Source organism: Dromiciops gliroides, chromosome 1, assembly GCF_019393635.1.
Source record: "Dromiciops gliroides isolate mDroGli1 chromosome 1, mDroGli1.pri, whole genome shotgun sequence".
Taxonomy (NCBI): domain Eukaryota; kingdom Metazoa; phylum Chordata; class Mammalia; order Microbiotheria; family Microbiotheriidae; genus Dromiciops; species Dromiciops gliroides.
The window spans coordinates 542,769,098-542,787,141 of NC_057861.1; the positions used below are offsets into that span (position 1 = coordinate 542,769,098).

General features: G+C 39.7%; 3 protein-coding genes across 4 annotated transcripts in view; 1 reads left to right on the forward strand and 2 right to left on the reverse strand.

Moving 5' to 3' along the window:
- Nucleotides 1–504, reverse strand: part of PMS2 (PMS1 homolog 2, mismatch repair system component) — a 42,010-nt gene extending 41,506 nt beyond the window's left edge. The window contains 1 exon segment of the mRNA XM_043976087.1: nucleotides 365–504. Coding sequence (XP_043832022.1) covers nucleotides 365–378 — 14 coding nt within the window. The 5' untranslated portion in view covers nucleotides 379–504.
- A 65-nt stretch (nucleotides 505–569) lies between these two features.
- On the forward strand, nucleotides 570–13,895 carry AIMP2 (aminoacyl tRNA synthetase complex interacting multifunctional protein 2). Of its 2 annotated transcripts, none has more exons than XM_043976086.1 (4): nucleotides 570–721; nucleotides 10,403–10,609; nucleotides 12,377–12,608; nucleotides 13,380–13,895. In XM_043976086.1, the coding sequence occupies exons 1-4, from the start codon at nucleotides 707–709 to the stop codon at nucleotides 13,763–13,765; spliced, it is 840 nt and encodes a 279-aa protein (XP_043832021.1). In that variant the 5' UTR covers nucleotides 570–706; the 3' UTR covers nucleotides 13,766–13,895. The 2 variants fall into 2 exon arrangements, with proteins under 2 accessions (XP_043832021.1, XP_043832020.1); XM_043976085.1 differs by having other exon boundaries at nucleotides 707–850.
- A 75-nt stretch (nucleotides 13,896–13,970) lies between these two features.
- The window catches only part of EIF2AK1 (eukaryotic translation initiation factor 2 alpha kinase 1), a 39,121-nt gene continuing 35,047 nt past the window's right edge, over nucleotides 13,971–18,044 (reverse strand). Inside the window, exons 14-15 of the mRNA XM_043976084.1 lie at nucleotides 16,621–16,854; nucleotides 13,971–14,310 (exon numbers count right to left, since the gene is read on the reverse strand). Coding sequence (XP_043832019.1) covers nucleotides 14,176–14,310; nucleotides 16,621–16,854 — 369 coding nt within the window. The 3' untranslated portion in view covers nucleotides 13,971–14,175. The remainder of the gene's footprint in view (nucleotides 14,311–16,620; nucleotides 16,855–18,044) is intronic.

The following is an 18,044-nucleotide window of genomic DNA, read 5'->3' on the forward strand; positions in this document are numbered from 1 at the left end:
ACTTTCCACTGCGCCCTTTGCTACCCCCCATTTCAAGGCCCACCCCCCCTGGGGGTAGGGAAGGCCTCCCCTTCTTCCCTCACTTCATTTCCAGGAAGCTCCCAGTCCCCGAGAAGTTCTACCCTCAGGAGACAGAAGAGCCGTCCGCTCTCGGAGCGCGCTCCACCCCACAGGGAAATCGCTCCGCCCAATGAAATCCATCGGCCATCTCCAGGAAGGAGGGGCCCAGAGTCCCAGAAAAAAGGTCCGATCCGGCTTCCGTAGGACCCACTCTTCACGCACCTCAGTGGCCTCTCTAGCCCTAGGCCAGAAGGAGCAAGGCTGAGAGAGGAAACGGGGAGCGTAGGGAAGCAGCATCACTTACCTCGGCCCCTCCATGGAGCCTCAAGGCAGCCCACCCAAGGCCACTCTAAAGAATTTCCCGCTTCGGCAGCGCAGGATCCCAGCCCCGCCTCGCGCCCGTTCATTGGTGGTTCTCAGAAACCTTTCCCAAAAGAACTCAACTCCCTCTTTCTCCGATTGGCTGGGGACAAGGTTCGTCACGTGTCAGTCCGGGATGTTTGACCAATCAAAGCGCTTAAGCCAGCAGGGTTTTCCGGTCCTCCAGCCGTTACGACGGAAGGATTTGTAGTAATTGCCACTTGTTCGTCTCACCCATTGCGTGGTCGTGTGCACTTTCCTCTTATCATCTCACTTTACTTCCGCGATGCCCATGTACCAGGTAAAGCCGTATCACGGGGTGAGTGGATCGCTGTGTGTAGAGCTCCCCACCTGCATGTACCGGGTCCCTAATATACACGGCAAGAACCGAGGCTCGGCCTTCACCGCGGGCCCGGCGAGGCACATGCAGGTAGGATCCTGGCCGAGCGCCTCCTTGACCCCGCCTGCGCGCGCACGCGCTCCAATCCTTTCATCCTCGGGGGCGGGGCGGAGACAGTGCACGGGTTTGCAGCGCGTGGCGACGGGTGCACGCGTGGGGTGGGAGGGCTCAGTCCGTTACGTTGGACACCCTGGGGCGCCGGTGCTGGGAGCCCGTCATTTTACCGTGGCGGGCGCAGTGAACGGTCTTAGCATCGAACCGCCTGTCACCCCCGCTTAATTTCTGGGACTGGGCTTGGGAACTTTTACGTGGATATCCGCCCGGAAGGGGCCGCCCTTGTGCTGGCTGAACTTAGAATCACCCCGCTCTGGATCCCGACCTCGCCCCCTCCCCTGCCCGGGACCATGAAAGCAGTCGTTGGATCGTCGTGATGAGACAGGAAGGACCCTCTAGAATAACTTAACTTGACTGGCATGTGCTCTCCTCCAGGGTGCCTTGTTGCTTCATCTATGCTGGCTTGCTCACTCTATGGGTGGCAATTGGTGGGATAGCTGACCCTTCTCCACAGGAGTTGCCTGCCTGGATGATGGCTGTTAGAGCTGGGCTGCAAGAAGGAGCAGTCTACTTGTTAGTGGAAGTGGGCATCAATTGTTGGTGAGGAATGTAGGCCCCTCCTCTCCACAGTAGACTGCCTACGCCTACATCTAAAAGGAAGAGAGGGGCTCTCAGGGGGAGGAAAAGGAATGAATTCCAAGTAACGGAGAAGGCCATTGCAAAAGCATGTAGATGGTGGATGGAATGTTATAAGGAGTAGAGAAAAGCCCATTTTCTCTGGCTTTCACAGTGTGCAGGAGGGGTAGTAATGTCCAGTGAGTTTGGAAAAAGAGGTTAGGGCCAAGTTATGGAGGGCTTAAAAAGCTAAGCAGAGGAGTTTATATTTTATTCTAGAGGCAGTAGAAAGCTAGTGGAGTTGATTGAGCCAGGGGATCACATGATCGGGTCTTCTGGAGAATTACTTGGGCAGCAGTTTGTAGAATGAACTGAAGTGGTGAGACTTGAGGCAGAGAGTACTTAGAAGATTTGCAGTAATCACACAGAGAGGGGGTGAGGTAGTTGAGGGTTTGTGAAAATAGAAATGGCAAAATTTGCCAACTGATGGGATATGTGTCCTAAGGGAGAGTGAGGAGTTCAGGATAATAGCAAAGCTCTGAACGAACCTGAGACAATGGAGGGATAGTGGTGCCTTCCACAGAAAGAGGGGACTGTAGAAGAAGAGGGCATTCAGGGGAAAGATAGAATGTTGAGGAGAAAGGAGAATCATACAAACTGAGGGAGAAAAGGATATTCAGGAGAAAGTGGTACAAAGTGCCAGGTGCTCCTATTTTTCACTTTCTTTCATGTTTTTTTCTTGTATTCAAGTTTTCTTACACAAAATGACTAATATGGTAACGTTTTACATAATTGCACATGTATAAACTGTATCTAATTGCTTACCAACTCAAGGAGGGGGGAAGGACAAAATTTGGAACTCAAGACTTTAAATTAAAATGTTTACTATTTTAAAAAATAAAATAAAAAGGGAACAAAAAAAATGCCAGATGCTGCCTGAGAGGTCAAGAAGGATGAGGACTGAAGAGGAGGAAAGAAAAACAGCTATTAGATGTGGCAAATAAGAGATCATTGGTAACTTTGGAGAGAATAGTTTCAGTTGAATGATGAGGTCTGAAGCTAAATTGAAGAAACTTTAGAAGAGAGGGAGAAGAGGAAGTGAAGGCACCAATATAGAGACAGCTTTCTCAGAGAAATTTATTTGACAAAGGGAGAAGAGACATGAGACAACAGCCAGTGAACACAGTTGGATCTAGTGATGGTTTTCTAAGGATGGGAGGGGGGAGGTTAAGCATGTTTGTAAGTAGCAGGGAAGAGAACCAGTAGATTGGGAGAAATTGAAGACATGCAGCATTGGGAGTAGTGGGGGTAGGAGGGTGATAGTGGGCACGATCTCCGGGATAAGGAGGGTTAGATACAGGGGTTAAGTTCCTGAGGAAAAGGGGATCATTTCATCAGAAACTAGAGTAAAGGAGGAGGTAGTGGAGGAGTTTATCAGGGGTTTGAGAGGAGGTCTGGAGCTCTAAAAAACTGGCCTTTTGTGGGGGGGGGGGGGGCAGAGTATGAAAGCGGATCCTTAGCTTAGGGGTTAGGAGGGATAAAAAGGTTTGGAATAGCCACTGTTAGTAAGATAAGGAATACCTGAGGGTGGAGTAAGTACCTTACTGAAATGAGAACTTGTTTTCAGATTAGATAACATAAATGTGTGGTAAACTTCCAATCAGCACTGTTTGGTGATTTCTTCCAATTCTCTTTATGCACCCTGTGAAATAGTACAACTTTATCTATTTGACCAAAGAGGAAACAGTATCAGCTTAAATGACTTGCTCAAGATAACATCTAATAAATAGTAGAACCAGAACTTGAATGCCCATGACTCTCATATGCCTTATCTAATATTTCTAAAACATCTTACAAATTTGTCTGACTTTTCCATAAGAAAAGCATCTTTTTAAAATATATAGATATAACTTAAAAGTAGAAAGTTAAATACTGAATAAACATTCAGCAGCAATCCATTTCATTTCCAATGTCAGAATAGCATGTAGGATGTGTGGTTCCTTTAAACACAAGAGCCAGGAAGGTACCTTGCAAGATCCTCTTAATCCCCTCATTTTATAAAGAAACTAAAGACATGCCTATAGTCACACAAGGTAATAAGCAGCAGAGGTAGTTTGGGATTCACACCCAGGTCTTCTAAGTCCAAATCCAATGTACTTCCTTTCCCCTTAACCCAAATCCCCAAAGTGTTTCAGTCATGATAGATAGTGGCATTGGACTTGAGAGTCAGGAAGACCTGGCTTTGAATACTACCTCAGTTATTTACTAGCTGTTTGGCAAGTCATTCAGTTTCCCTGAGCCCCAGTTCATCTATAAATGAAGATGATAGTACACTTAACCTCATAGGGTAGTTGTGAGGATATAATGACATTGTATATAAAGCACTTTGTAAATCTGACCGGAATAAGCTATTATTACATTCTAGTACTTTGGTTTTCAGATATTTCTATCTGACTAAAAAAGTAAATTCTGTTATTTCCTAATTTGCTACCATATCTGTCTTTATGCTGGCCTTCAAATCAAGAAGAACTGGGTTCTACTCTTAGCTCTGACATGTAATGTTTTGGCTGTGCAAGTCACTTAATTGTTCTTCATTGGTCAGAGGGGCTTTTCTGGCCTGTATTACCCTATTGTAATGAAATCCTGGGTCTGGTCCCAAAAAAAGGTTTCTCCTGTGACATACATCACAGAGTCAGGAAGGGATAGCAGATTGAGCCCTGCTCCCAGTCCAGCCACTTACTGTGACGACGGGAAAGTGTAACACCTGTGTAACTTTAAGGAAGTCACTTCCTCTTTCTGAACCTCAGTTTTTTCATCTGTAAAAATAAATTGGGGGGCAGCTAGGTGGCACAGTGGATAGAGCATCAGCCCTGGAGTCAGGAGGACCAGAGTTCAAATCTAGCCTCAGACACTTAACACTAACTGTCAAGTCACTGAACCCCAATTGCCTCACTAAAAAAAAAAAAAGTTGGAAGAGATGATCTTTTTATGTTCCTAAATCTGTGATGGACAATATCTGCCTTATTTACAGACAGAACCTTCAAAATGAAAGTATTAAAAGGCTAGTAGAGCAGAATGAACCAAATTTGGAATTTGAGGAACTAGGTTCAAATCCCTGCTCTACTACTTACACATACAGTTGTATAACCTTAAGAAGGCCACCGTGGGCTCTATAAAGGCTCTATGCTCATTTCCTCATCTCTAAAATGAGATGGTTACACTGAATGATTTCTAAATTCTCATCTAGCTTTGAAACCTATGAAACACATCTTGAAAAAGTGCTGAGGATAGACAAAAGATTCTTGTGAGGTACTCAACCTTTGAGAACTTTTACAGAGGTGTCTGAAGGGCAGAGAAGTTACTTAGTAAGTAGTAACAAATAAACTTGAATGTGGGCTTGTTTATTCTAGGCTCATATTAGAGGCAATTTGACATTTGTAATCCTATTAGATAGCTTTCAGAATGGTTTTTTCTTTGTTTTGAAAAGTCCTAATTGGTTCTCTGCACTTGAACAGAGCCAAAAAGTACATCACTCCTAGAATGATTTTTGCATGATCTCTAGTGACTCCTTCAGGAGCAGAATAGCTCATATTTATGTATCACAAATTGTAAAATACTATCTTGACAATAGTCTTATGAGGCATATATTTTCCCAGTTTATAGATAAAGAAACCAAGGTCCGAGTATGTGACTTGCCCAAGGTCACACAAGTATATATTGGTAGAGCAAAGACTCACAATCTCAGAATTGGAGGGATGACAGGGGATATATAGTCCAACCCAAACTATGTTGTTGTAGAAAGAATTCTTGATGTGGGAGTCAGAGGACCTGAATTTTAAAACTGATAAGTCATTTCACCTGAACCTCAGTTTCCTTTTCTGGGCAATGAAGGGATTGGACCAGATGACCTTTCAAGGCTTTTCTAGCTCTAAATCTATGATCGTGAAGAAGAATCCCTTTTACAACAGTGATAACAAATGGTCATCTCTTTACTTGAAAACCTTTGGAAAAAGGGAACCTCAGATTTTTGGATAGTTTTCATTGTTAGGCAAGTCAAATCTGCCTCTTTGCAACAGCTTTCTACTACTTCTTGTCTTACACATTGGGACTAAACTGAACAAATCTGATCCCTCTTCCCCATGACAGCCTTTCAGGTACTTAAAAATTTAAACCAAGGTTGTCTTATTCCTGGTCCAGTGTTCTTCCTACTATACCTCAAAAGAATGTCAGGGGGCCATTTAAAACAAAACAAAACAAAACAAAAAACAGCAGCCTAATGCACATAAAAACAGAGTGAGGATATTTTTCAGCAAAAGAGGGCAATTGGGATCACCTGCTGATTGGGCTGAACAGCTCAGCGCATGGTCCAGACCCAGCCAGGAACAGACAGTGCTTCCAGAGTGCCTCAGAGTCTTCAGTGCCAGCAGCAGCTTCTTCTGGGGCTTGGACAATGGACTGGTGACGGGGTTCGGTGGTAGGCCAGGGTGAAGTGGAGGCAGTGTCTGCTGGAGTTGGGGCAAAGCGCCCTGGTTCTAAACCAGTGGGCTGAATCAAGTGGTGGTGGCCCAGTTGGGGAGGGGGAGGGGAACAGGCACACCAAGCTTCCAACCAGAGAGAATCAGAGTTCAATCAGACTTCTGTTTTCGGGTCAAAGAGAAAGTGGCCGTGGTTTCTTACAGGCCAGGCAGGCTGAGAAGAAGCCCAGTCACCCCCTGGGCCATGCTGTAGCTTGGAACAGTGTGTCTGGGAAGCAGCGCTAGCTACACTTTAAGAAGGAGTTAAAAGCCAAGAAATAGGCAGCCAAGATGAGCAGGCAGAGAAAGCAGCAGACCATCGAAAACTTCTGGGAAAGGTAGACCAGAATACATCCTCAGAAGAAGAAGATAATAACAAAGTCAAAGCTCCAACATTCAAAGCTTCCAAGAAAAATATGAATTGGTCTCAGGCCATAGAAGCACTCAAAAGGGACTTTGAAGAGAAAGTAGGAGAGATAGAAGGAAGATTTAGAGAGCTGGAGGAAAGAATGGTAAGAGAAATGAGAGCAATGAAGAAAAGTCAACAGTTTGAAAAGCCAGATGGGAAAGGAAATAGAAAAGCTCTCTCAAGAAAATAATTGCCTAAGAATTAGGATTGAACAAGTGGAAGCTAGTGACTTTATGAGAAACCAAGACACAGTAAAGCAAATCCAAATAAATTTAAAAAAAAATAGAGGGCAATAGGAAATATCTCCTTGGAAAAACAGCTGACCTGGAAACAGATCCAGGAGAGAATTTGAAAATAATTGGACTACCTGAAAACCATGACCAAAATAAGACACTGTCCTTCAAGAGATTGGGGGGGGGGGGCAGCTATGTGGCGCAGTGGATGGAGCGCCGGCCCTGGATTCAGGAGGACTTGAGTTCAATTCCAGCCTCAGACACTTGACACTTACCAGCTGTGTGACCCTGGGCAAGTCACTTGGCCCCAATTGCCTCACCAAAAAAAAAAAAAAAAAAGATTGTTGGGGGAAATTGCCCTGATATTATAGAAGTAGAAGGTAAAATAGAAATGAAAGAATCCACCAATCACCTACTGAAAGAGATCCCAAAAGGAAAACCTCCAGGAATATTATAGCCAAACTCCAGAGTTCCCAGGTCAAGGAGAAAATATTACAAGCAGCTAGAAAAAAAGGAATTCAAATACTGTGGAGCTACAGTAAGGATAAAACAAGATTTAGCAGCATCTACATTAAAAGACTGGAGGGCATGGAATATGATAGTCCAGAGGGCAAAGGAACTGGGACTATAGCCAAGAATCACATACCCAGCAAAACTGCATATAATCTTTCAGGGGAAAAAATGGGACTTCAATGAAAAAGAGGACTTTCAGGTATTCGTGATGAAAAGACCTGAACTGAATAGAAAATTTGACTTTCAAATACAAGACCTTGGAGAAGCATAAAAAGGTAAACAGGAAAAAGAAATTATGAGGGATATTAAAAGATTAAACTGTTTACATTCCTACATGGGAAGATAATACTCCTAACTCATAAGATCTTTCTCAGTATTAAGGCAGCTGAAAGGAATATACTTAGAGGGCACAGATGTGAATTGAATATGTAGGGATGATATCTGTAAAGCATTTATTTTTTGTTTATCCTTATTTTTTGTGGGGCAGGCAGGGTGGGGTGGCTTATGTCTAGGGACAGATGTAGGCTCGGGGTCTCCTGGGTCCATGGCTGGTGCTTTGTCCCCTGTCACCTAGCTGACCCATGATAAGATCTTCAAAATAAAGTTTAGGGGTAAGAAGAATGCACTGGAGGAAAGGGAAAGGGAGAAGCAGATTGGGGGAAAATAGTTCACATAAAAGATATAAGAAAAAGCTTATGGAGTAGAGGGGAAGATAGGGAAGGAGCGGGGGAGTGAGTGAGCCTAACTCTCATCAGAATTGGCTCAAGGAGGGAATAATTTACACACTCAAGAGGAGATAGTATTATATCTTGTCCTGTAGGAAAGTGGGAGGGGAAGGGGATAAGGGTGGGGAGGGGAGAGGCAATGGAAGGAAGAGCAGATTGGGGGAGGGGGCAGTAAGAAGCACACTTTCAATGAGGGATAGGGCAAAGGAAGATAGATGATAGAGTAACTATTAAGGGGAGGGATTAAGATGGAGGGTAATACAGTTAACAATAGTAACTGTGGAAGAAATGAGCAGGATGTTATCAGAAGGACGTATGAAAAATGTAAACCATTAACAGGAAGAACTGGTGGTATCTGAATACAAATTGAAGTATAATTTTGTTAGCTCCTCTTTCTAAAGGTATTTTGTCTTTTTTCTTTTACAAGCTGATTAAAGAGAAGATGTTTTGCATAACTGCACATGTATGACATACTGAACTGCTGGATTTCATAGGGAGGGATGAGGAGGGAAGGAAGAAGAAAATTTAGAACATAAAGTTTTAAAAAATCAATGTGGAAAGTAATGATGAGCAGGGGGATTTCAGAAAGACCTGGAAGGACTTATATGAACTGATGCTGACCGAGAGGAGCAGAACCAGGAGAACATTGTATATAGTAACAGCAGCATTGTGTGATAAACAATGGTGACAGACTTGGCTCTTTTTAGTAATGCAATGATCCAAAACAATTTCAAAAAACTTCATAATAGAAAATGTTCTCAACATACAGAAAAAAAGAACTGTGGTCTAGGAATGCAGATTGAACCATGCTGTTTCTACTTTTGGGCTAGTTTTTTATTATTATTCTTTTTTGAGGTATTTCTCTTGTGCTCTGACGCTTCTGTCACAATATGACTAATTCAGAAATATGTTTAATGTGATTGCACATATATAACCTATATCAGATTGCTTTCTGTCCTGGGGAAGAGGGAGGGAAGGAAGGGTGGGAGAAAAATTTGGAACTGAAAATCCTATGAAAACAAATGTTGAAAACTATCCTTATATGTAACTGTAAAATAATAAAATACTGAAGAATTAAAAGAATGTCAGGGAAGAAGAAAAATTAGGTATGACAGGAAACAAATACTGCCTGATTAATAGTACTTGCAACTCTTAGTATCATGATTAGATAGTATAATAATTTCTCATATCACAAATCATGCATTCACTTTTATTTCCAGGCAGTGATATTTGTCATATTACTGTATTCCACTCTTGATATTACTATATTTCACCTCTAACTGAAGTTTTCTATTTTGCATTCTACACTATTGGTCACAAGATAAATTATTATGGTTAGGGTCTGTGAACAAGACCTTATGGTTATTAGAAAAAGCGGGGGGGGGGGCGCAGCTAGGTGGCGAAGTGGATAAAGCACCAGGCCTGCATTCAGGAGGATCTGAGTTCATATCTGGCCTCAGACACTTGACACTTACTAACTGTGTGACCCTGGGCAAGTCACTTAACCCTCATTGCCCCGCATAAAAAAAAAAAAGAAAGAAAGAAAAAACATAAAGCCCATACCCAAACAGTACAGAGATAAAAAACTGTACCTTCTGCCTCCAATCAAGCTCAGCAGAGAAGCCCCTCTGAAACCCAAACACTTAACCACTTTCTCCCCTCAAGGGAAAGCTGAAGAGACATCTGCTTAGGTTTGAGTTCTGGCATTCATCTGACAGATGCTTTAGCAGCATTGTGATTTTGAGCAGAGAGATAGGATAGAGAAATGGGAGTACTTTCCAAGTCAGGGCCTTTTACAATCTGCTTTCTTTTTTTAATTTGAATTTCATTCTTAGAACAGCAAACATTAACATTCAAATATAAAGACATGCCAAAACTACACTTTTTGGGTTTTTGTAAATTTTCCTTTTATTGCAAATAGCTTAATCATTGGACACCAAAGTGATTGTCTATACTTTTCTACAGTCAAAGTATGCCGAGTATTTTTGTGGTTATTTTGGTTTCTGTGAATGTACAGTACAACAGTTTACATCCATTTTGTGTATCTGTTCCAATTGTCATACTAAACGACATGAAAGGTTGTTTTTGTTGTTTTTGTGAGGCAATAGGGGCTAAGTGACTTGCCCAGGGTCACACAGCTAGTAAATGATAAATGTCTGAGGTCAGATTTGAACTCAGGTCCTCCTGAATCGAGGGCTGGTACTCTATCCACTGCGCCACCTAGCTGCCCCGGTTGTTGTTTTTTTTTTAATACTAAGAGTGCTTACTTTGCCATGAGAGGTTGCAGATGACAACAGCATGAGCTTTTAAAAATATAAATTTGTTCTCCTCTAAGCCTCCTTTTCTACTTAGCTGATGTATTAAAAGGAGAGAAAATAGGACCAGTGTGTTTAAAATTGTATGGGGAAGATAACATATCTTCATTGGCTGACTTTGATATTAACAAAAGATTGCCTAGAGATGAAACAAAAAGGAATTACAAATGGAAATGAAAACATTGTTAATTTTGGTTGATTTAGGAAGAGGCTGACCCATCTCTTCAGGCTCTTGAGTCCCGACAGGAAGAGATCTTAAAACGCTTATATGAATTGAAAGCTGCTGTTGATGGGCTCTCCAAGATGATACAAACACCAGATGCAGACTTTGATGTGACAAACATGATCCAAACTAATGAATACACTACTTTAACTACAAGTGCAGTAGACTTAGATTCAATGCTTGGGAAGGTAAGTTCTAAGTATCTAAAATGAAATTTGTTAAGTAAGGGGCTGAGACAGGCAGTGGCTCACCTTGCTTCAGACCACCACCTCAGTTCCAGGATCAAACTACAAGGTTTTTAACTGCAGAGACTTTAATGTGCTATTGGATCTGGAATTACTGCAGTTGCCTCTGTTGGATCCTCATTAAAGGATTTAAAGTATTCCAATTACAAGGACTTGAAAGAATCCTGTATTATTTTTTGCCACTTCCTCCCCTAGGTTGGGAGTGGATAATTTGCAAGCCTGCTGTCTTCCTTGGAATGTGGTAGCTGTTTCTCAGGCTTCCTACTGAACCCTGATTCCCTGTCTCCCATGCTCACCATAGTAAGCATGGCAAGGACCATAGAAAGTTGATAGGGCATTCTTTTTCAAATAGGTCATTGCCACCACTGAATACATGTAATTGGCCCAAGATTACCTAGAGTCACCAAAATAGCTAGGGCACCAGCCACTAGTTGGGGGGGAAGCTGCTGGGTTGGTTTTGGTTTGATAAATGCACACATCCCTAGGGACTGGGGGGAGGGACAGCGCCACCTGCAGGGGAAGGGGACTCCCGGTCAGCTCATCAGCATGTATTAGCTCCAGAATTACCACAATTATCCAAGTAGGAGGGAGCTAGTGACCAAAGGAATCATAACTGATTTAATGAGCCATTCAGTTTCACTGCATCAGCCATGGACACTTAGACATGCATGGCTTAATCTTAGAGACGGCAGAATTAACCTGGTAGAGAGAAGAAAGGGAGGAGGAACTACATGGGCCACAGAAAAACTGCCTTTCAGTTTTTCCTGCCTTTCTTTTGCTTTCTCTCTCTTTTCTCTCCAAATTTAGAAGTGAAAGAAAACTGCCTCCTGAACAATGAGAAAATTAACTATCAGCCTACTAATTTAGGATAGTGTATTCATTTAACTTGGGCAAATTTAATAAGCTTTGGTTTCTCTTTGTTCCCCTGGCAAGGAAAATGAGGGCTAGAGCTAGGGAAATGGGAGAATGCCCTATTATAGTCAACATACTGAGAAATGAGAGCCAGCAAGAAAAGAGATAAAAGAATCACCCCCTCCAAAACTAACAAATTGGGACTGTTGTGACAGAGCAAATAATTCTACCTCTACTTCTTCATGGAGCCCTCACGGGCATCATTATAGTACAGCAAAATACAGTAATTGTTTATAATGATGGAGTCATCAAGAAAGTAATAAATTGTGTTCATTTTACTTCTTAAGACAGGGAACTAGAATATAACATTTTACATTTCCATCAAAAATGGTTTAAAAAAAAGAAGTTTCATTTTCCAGAAATGTCAGGTAACTTTAGGAAGAATAACCCACTATTTAAGGACAAACCAAGTTTCACAACCTTACGAAATTGAAAAGGCTTGCATGGGAAAGTGGGATGGAGAGCTGACCTCAAGTACTTCCCCCAGTAAGAGAACAGTGTGACTGAACATTTAAACTTCAGTGCCACAGGCAATTCACTAATGTTTACTGATCTGCATTGGATGGAATTTCCTCACTTGGAGTTCCTTACACCAATGAAATAGTCAAAACATTTACATTTTAAAACAAGATTTATTTTTATGACAAGAATACATTTTAATAGGTAGTAGAGAAGTTCGTTTAGATTGGTAAATAAGAGAACTGCTTTCATGGCTTTGTAAGTTAAAGTAACATTTGTAGATCAGGATTTTATAGCACTAGTTAGTGTTTTTCCTGTTTTTGTTTTTTGTTTTTATAGGATTATGGTGCATTGAAAGATATTGTGATCAATGCAAACCCAACTCTGCCTCCACTCTCTTTGTTGGTGCTACACAGCTTCCTTTGTGAACACTACAAGATATTGTCAACTGTTCATGTGCATTCATCTGTAAAGAATGTTCCTGAAAATCTTTTGAAGTGTTTTGGAGAACGGTCTAAGAAACAGTCACGTCATGAATATCAGTTGGGCTTTACTTTAATTTGGAAAGATGGTAGGTAAAGAGGATTGTAGCTAAACTGATGGAATAAACAATATAATTTACATGTTATGAGACAAAATTACTTTAAGGTTTATGTTTTCTGGAAAGGTGAAAATTAATGATCACTTCAACTGCCTATCTAAAAGAAAATTCTGTTTCCATAAATATTTATATGTCAGTATTCTAAAAGTGTCAGATTTTTTTTTTTTGGTGAGGCAATTGGGGTTAAGTGACTTGCCCAGGGTCACACAGCTAGTACATGTCAAGCGTCTGAGGCCGCATTTGAACTCAGGTCCTCCTGACTCCAGGGCTGGTGCTCTATCCACTGCACCACCTAGCTGCCCCTAGATTGTTGTTTTTTAAGTGCCATGTACTTAACTCTGTAGTAATTGTTTGCCTTGTTTGCCATAAGACAAGTATCGCCTTGTTAACTATTCTTTATTTCTTTTTTTTTATTATTCTTTATTTCTTAATGCCCTACTTGTCTAGGACATTTTTGGCTTAAGTTCCTGTAATTTCCTAGTTCAGAAATTCACAGTGGATCTTTATTTGTGATCCTTTGTGGTGGGTATATTGGCTAATCTCTTAGTTAAAAAGAAACTGATCATTTATTGTGCTTTTGGAAAATTCCTTTCAGTCATAAGCAAACAATGTTACTAAGAGATTTTCCTTTTTAAAATTTAATGATAATAATAGTAGTCTTCAGACTGTTAGCTAATATCCTTGCTTAAAAGAAAGTTACTTTTATTTACTAATACTGAGGTGTTTTCTTTTCCTTTTCAGTGCCAAAGCCCCAGATGAAGTTCAGTATTCAAACAATGTGTCCTATCGAAGGTGAAGGGAACATTGCTCGGTTTTTGTTCTCTCTGTTTGGCCAGTCACATAATGCTGTTAGTCTAACACTCATAGATAGCTGGATAGATATGGCTCTTTTTCAGTTGAAAGAAGGAAGCAGTAAAGAAAAAGCGGCTGTCTTGCGCTCTATGAACTCTGCTCTTGGCAGAAGTCCTTGGCTGGTGGGAAATGAACTCACTGCAGCAGACATTGTAGCCTGGTGTGCACTTCAGCAATCTGGTAGCGCTAATTCTGTTCCAGCCAATGTTCAAAAATGGATGAAATCATGTGAAAACTTGACCTCTTTTAACACTGTGCTGAAACTCCTGAAGTAAATTCATAGAATACATTTTAAAAGTGACATAACTAAAAACTGGTTTCATGCCTGCTGGTAAATTGCATTTTTACTAAAATTAATTATGGCCAGATGTCAAACACCAATAAATAAATAAAATTATTGTAGCACTTGTGGCTCCTCTGTTAATAAATTTTCTAACAGCTGATTATAAATTAATGTTAACAAGCAAAAGAAACCTCAGGTAAAAACATAACAGGTTTTAAACCTTGATTTTAATGTTACTTTGTACATAACAGATTAAGAAAACTAAAACCTGTACCAAAAACATGAACAGCCCCAACCATACACAAATTTGTAAAACATTTGTATTCCAAAAGATCCAACAAGATTAACAACAAATACTTCTTTAAAAATTATTGTGCCCATTATTATGCAGAATTATCAGGATCAGACTGGAGAGCCCTCACTTTCTTTCATGTCTTCCTTTATACTTTTTCCCAGAGAAAGAAGTCTTATAGTTTCCTTGAGTTTTTCAATTTCTTTTTCTTGTTCAACTACTTTCTTCTGTAGCACATAATTTATCTGAAAAGAAAAAATAATTTTAATCTCCACATTGATAATTTACCTTCCCTATTTCTTTCATTCTGCCTTTTCCAGTAAACCCCAAGTAGGGTTAAAATGATAGAAGGCTGGGGACATAACTATGTGGTAGTTTTGTCCCCTCCACAGGAAGCAACAAAAATCCCTACAAGTCCTCTATCAAAAAAACCACGAGGGTACAGTTTTTTTTGGACATAAAAATTTTTCTTGAGAACATAATCCTTATGCAGACTTCCCATGTGAACCAAGAAAAACAAGAAGCAGTTCTCCATTAGTCATCTACCGTCTGGCTAAAGTGCTGTACCATAGTTGAATTTAATAATCTCCTTCCTTTACAGAATATGAAAAATGTTGAATTAAACAGAACACAACAGGTTTAGCTTAATTACCTATATACCTGCTTTAAAGCATCAAGAATGTAAATTACTACACCATTTCTCCATTTAAACTAAGTGAAATCCATGGTACTACCCTAGATTAGTGGAAAAGGCAGTTATTCAAAATTTGGAAAAAACCTTAAAAAACCTTTAAAAATATATAGCTTCTAAAATGTGAATTATTTAATCAGATAACCATTGAATACCACGATATAGGGCTCTATGGGAATGTATTATAAAATTTTCCTCTAAGTAATTAAATTATCATAGCTATTTAGTGGAAGGACTAGAAACAAGCCTCCTAAATGCCATTAAAAATTTTTTATTTTACTTTCAGATCATTCTCACCCTCCCATTTTTCCCTACCTACCCTAACCCTCCACCTCTACTTGAGAAAACAAGAAAAATAAAACTCGTTACAAGCATGTACAGTCAAGCCTACGTTTCATTGGCCATGCCTGATAACAAAGAAAAGTCTCACTCTATACTGTGAATTCATCATCTCTAATAGGAGGAGGTAGTTAGCTTATTTTATCATGAGACCTTAGAAACTGTGGTCAGTCATTGCATTGATCACAGTACAAAGAAAGTTCTTTGTCTTTACAATTTTACTCTTTTTTAAATTATTTTATTTATTTTGGGAGGGGGGTAATGAAGGTTAAGTGACTTGCCCAGGTCACACAGCTAGCAAGTGTCAAGTGTCTGAGGCCAGATTTGAACTCAGGTACTCCTGAATCCAAGACCGGTACATTATCCACTGAACCACCTAGCTGCCCCCAGTTTTACTCTTAATGTATAAATTGTCCTCCTGGTTCTGTTCATCTTACTCTTTATCACTCCATACAAATCTTATCTTGTTTCTGACTATCTCCTTAAGGAATTTTTTTTGCAATACAACACTATTTTATCACATACCTAGGAAGTGATCCCAAATGATTGACACACTCAGTTTCCTATACCACAAAAAAGGCTACTATAAGTAGTTTTGTACATATGGGTCCTTTCCCTCTTTGATCTCTTTTGGGCTCTAGTAGTGGTATAACTAGGTCAGTGGGTATGCATAGTTTGATAGCTTTTGGACAGTAGCTCCAACTTGCTTTGGACCAGCTCACAACTCCACCAATAATGCATTAATGTCTTTGTTTTCCCATAGCCCCTCCTACATCTATTCTCCTTTTTTGTCAATTTTGCCAATCTGATGGGGTTGAGAGGTAGAACCTCAGAATTGTGTTAATTTGCATTTCTCTAATTATTAGTGATTTAGAGCATTTTTTTGTATGGTTATTGATAGCTTAGATTTCTTCCTCTGAAAAATTACCTATTCATATCCTTTATCCTTTTTATTGATTAGGGTCATCCCAAAGTGCAATCTACTTCACTTCATTCTTGCTTCCCATCTAGCCAAAAACTAGTTAATTTGCTCCTTTAGACTGTGGATCCCCTGAGATACCTGACAGATGTGAAATCCAGCTGCTCTACCACACATAATTTCTATTCCTTTTTGCAATTACTGCTGGTTTTTTAATGTACTGTAGCACTAAGATAGCTTTTTCAAATGACCTGTAAAATGTTAAGAAAACAGAAATTAAATACTTTGACTAAGAGCAGGATTTGGAAAATAATAAAATATGCCTAAGTAGGAAGAGAATGAAAATAACTCAATATGTCTGAATTTTTCCAGAGCAACTTGGAATATGCCCTTCACTAATAACTTTATCCAAAGACTACAGAGCAGGCTTCATTGAGAAAAAAATTTTCAAATACTAATTTCTTTTTCACAGACATACTTAAAAAAAGGCATATTTTCTTAATCTGAATTTCTTTGTGTGAGAAGCATTATAGTTATCTATAATGACCAAATACTGTTTTTTAAGCACATTTTAAACCCAACAAATTGAACATAATAATAACATACATTTCCAGGATTTTGAAAAAGTTCACTTTCCAGTAGCTGTCCAGCAGATGGTCGCTCTGAAGAATTACTTCTAGTTAACAGCTTTATGTACTTGGCTTGTATTGGACATCTTTGGCTAAGTGATTCTGGAATCTGACCATTTCTTAAGCCTGTTAATACTTCTGCTCTTTCCATTTCTGTTCCAAATGGCTGAAAGAGCTCTAGAAGAATCACGCCCAAACTATACATGTCTGACTAGAAAAACAAACCGAAAAAAGCATGCAAATTTATTAGTGGAAATTTAAATTCAGAATAAGATTTTTAAATATCAATTAATTTTCTATCCAGAAGAAAACATAAATAGGTTTACCATTCTGATTAGAAAACTGGATTTACATTTACCAACAACAAAGGGAGTGGATAGCAGGACTGGGATGTCCCAATAGGCAAGGAGACAAATGGCAAGTCCTTACCAAGATTAGACAAAACCACTTATTAACTGTCTCTACTACTTAATCCTTTCATCTTTCCCTTCTGTCCTAGCCATACAAAGGATGACACCCGAAAATTAAGAAAGCTCTTCTAAATTGATCATTATGAAAAGAAAAGATAGAGATATGTTCTACTAGTTTTTTAAAAAAAAGCCTTTGTCCAGTAAATATGTTGTCTTTTACCATTAAGACGACATTTTTTTTCCTAACCAATGAAAATTTAGGTTTGGTACATCGGGCTAGAATAGTGCTAAAAATTTCTGAAGTCTACTACAAGTTGTAAGCAGAAAATCGTAAAATTATTTCCAGGTTCGGTTCTCTTTGCCTCCACTCAGAAATAAAGCAATTTTGGTAGATTTAACAGATAATCCACCTTTCCATACAATAAATCCATACCAACTTTTTAAAAAGGTTCTTAAACATCCTAGCCAAGTTTGTTTTGGGGGTAAACATGATTTAACTCTAAGACATACCTTTGTGATATTCTCTCGTTAAAACTGAATTATTCATCATAAGTGAGGAGATAAATTACAACTTACAATGTGTTTTGGAAAAGAAGGTATAGGAGAACATTCCTTCCTTCCCCACATATAGAGCATGTCTCCATCATACCCTAGTAGAATGTAAGCTACACAAGGGCAAGTGACAACTCCTAACATCTACCACAGTATTTCACACATAGTAGACACTTAAGAAATCTTTATTGAATAGACAGTCTCTAAGAAGCCCTGGGGTTTTTTTAAGAGCTTCTGGAAACTTTACATTATAGTCATTCAATGTCAGAGGAATTCTATTGTCTTAAACAGTTAAGCTTCCTAGTTAAGTATCAAGTAACAACTCATTAACAGATTTGTGAGAGAATGGTCTCCTAGGAAGAACAGCTGCCAGAGATGAAGACTGCATTTTATAGTGATATCTTTTTATAAAACAATTTAGTACAGGAAATTCTAACTT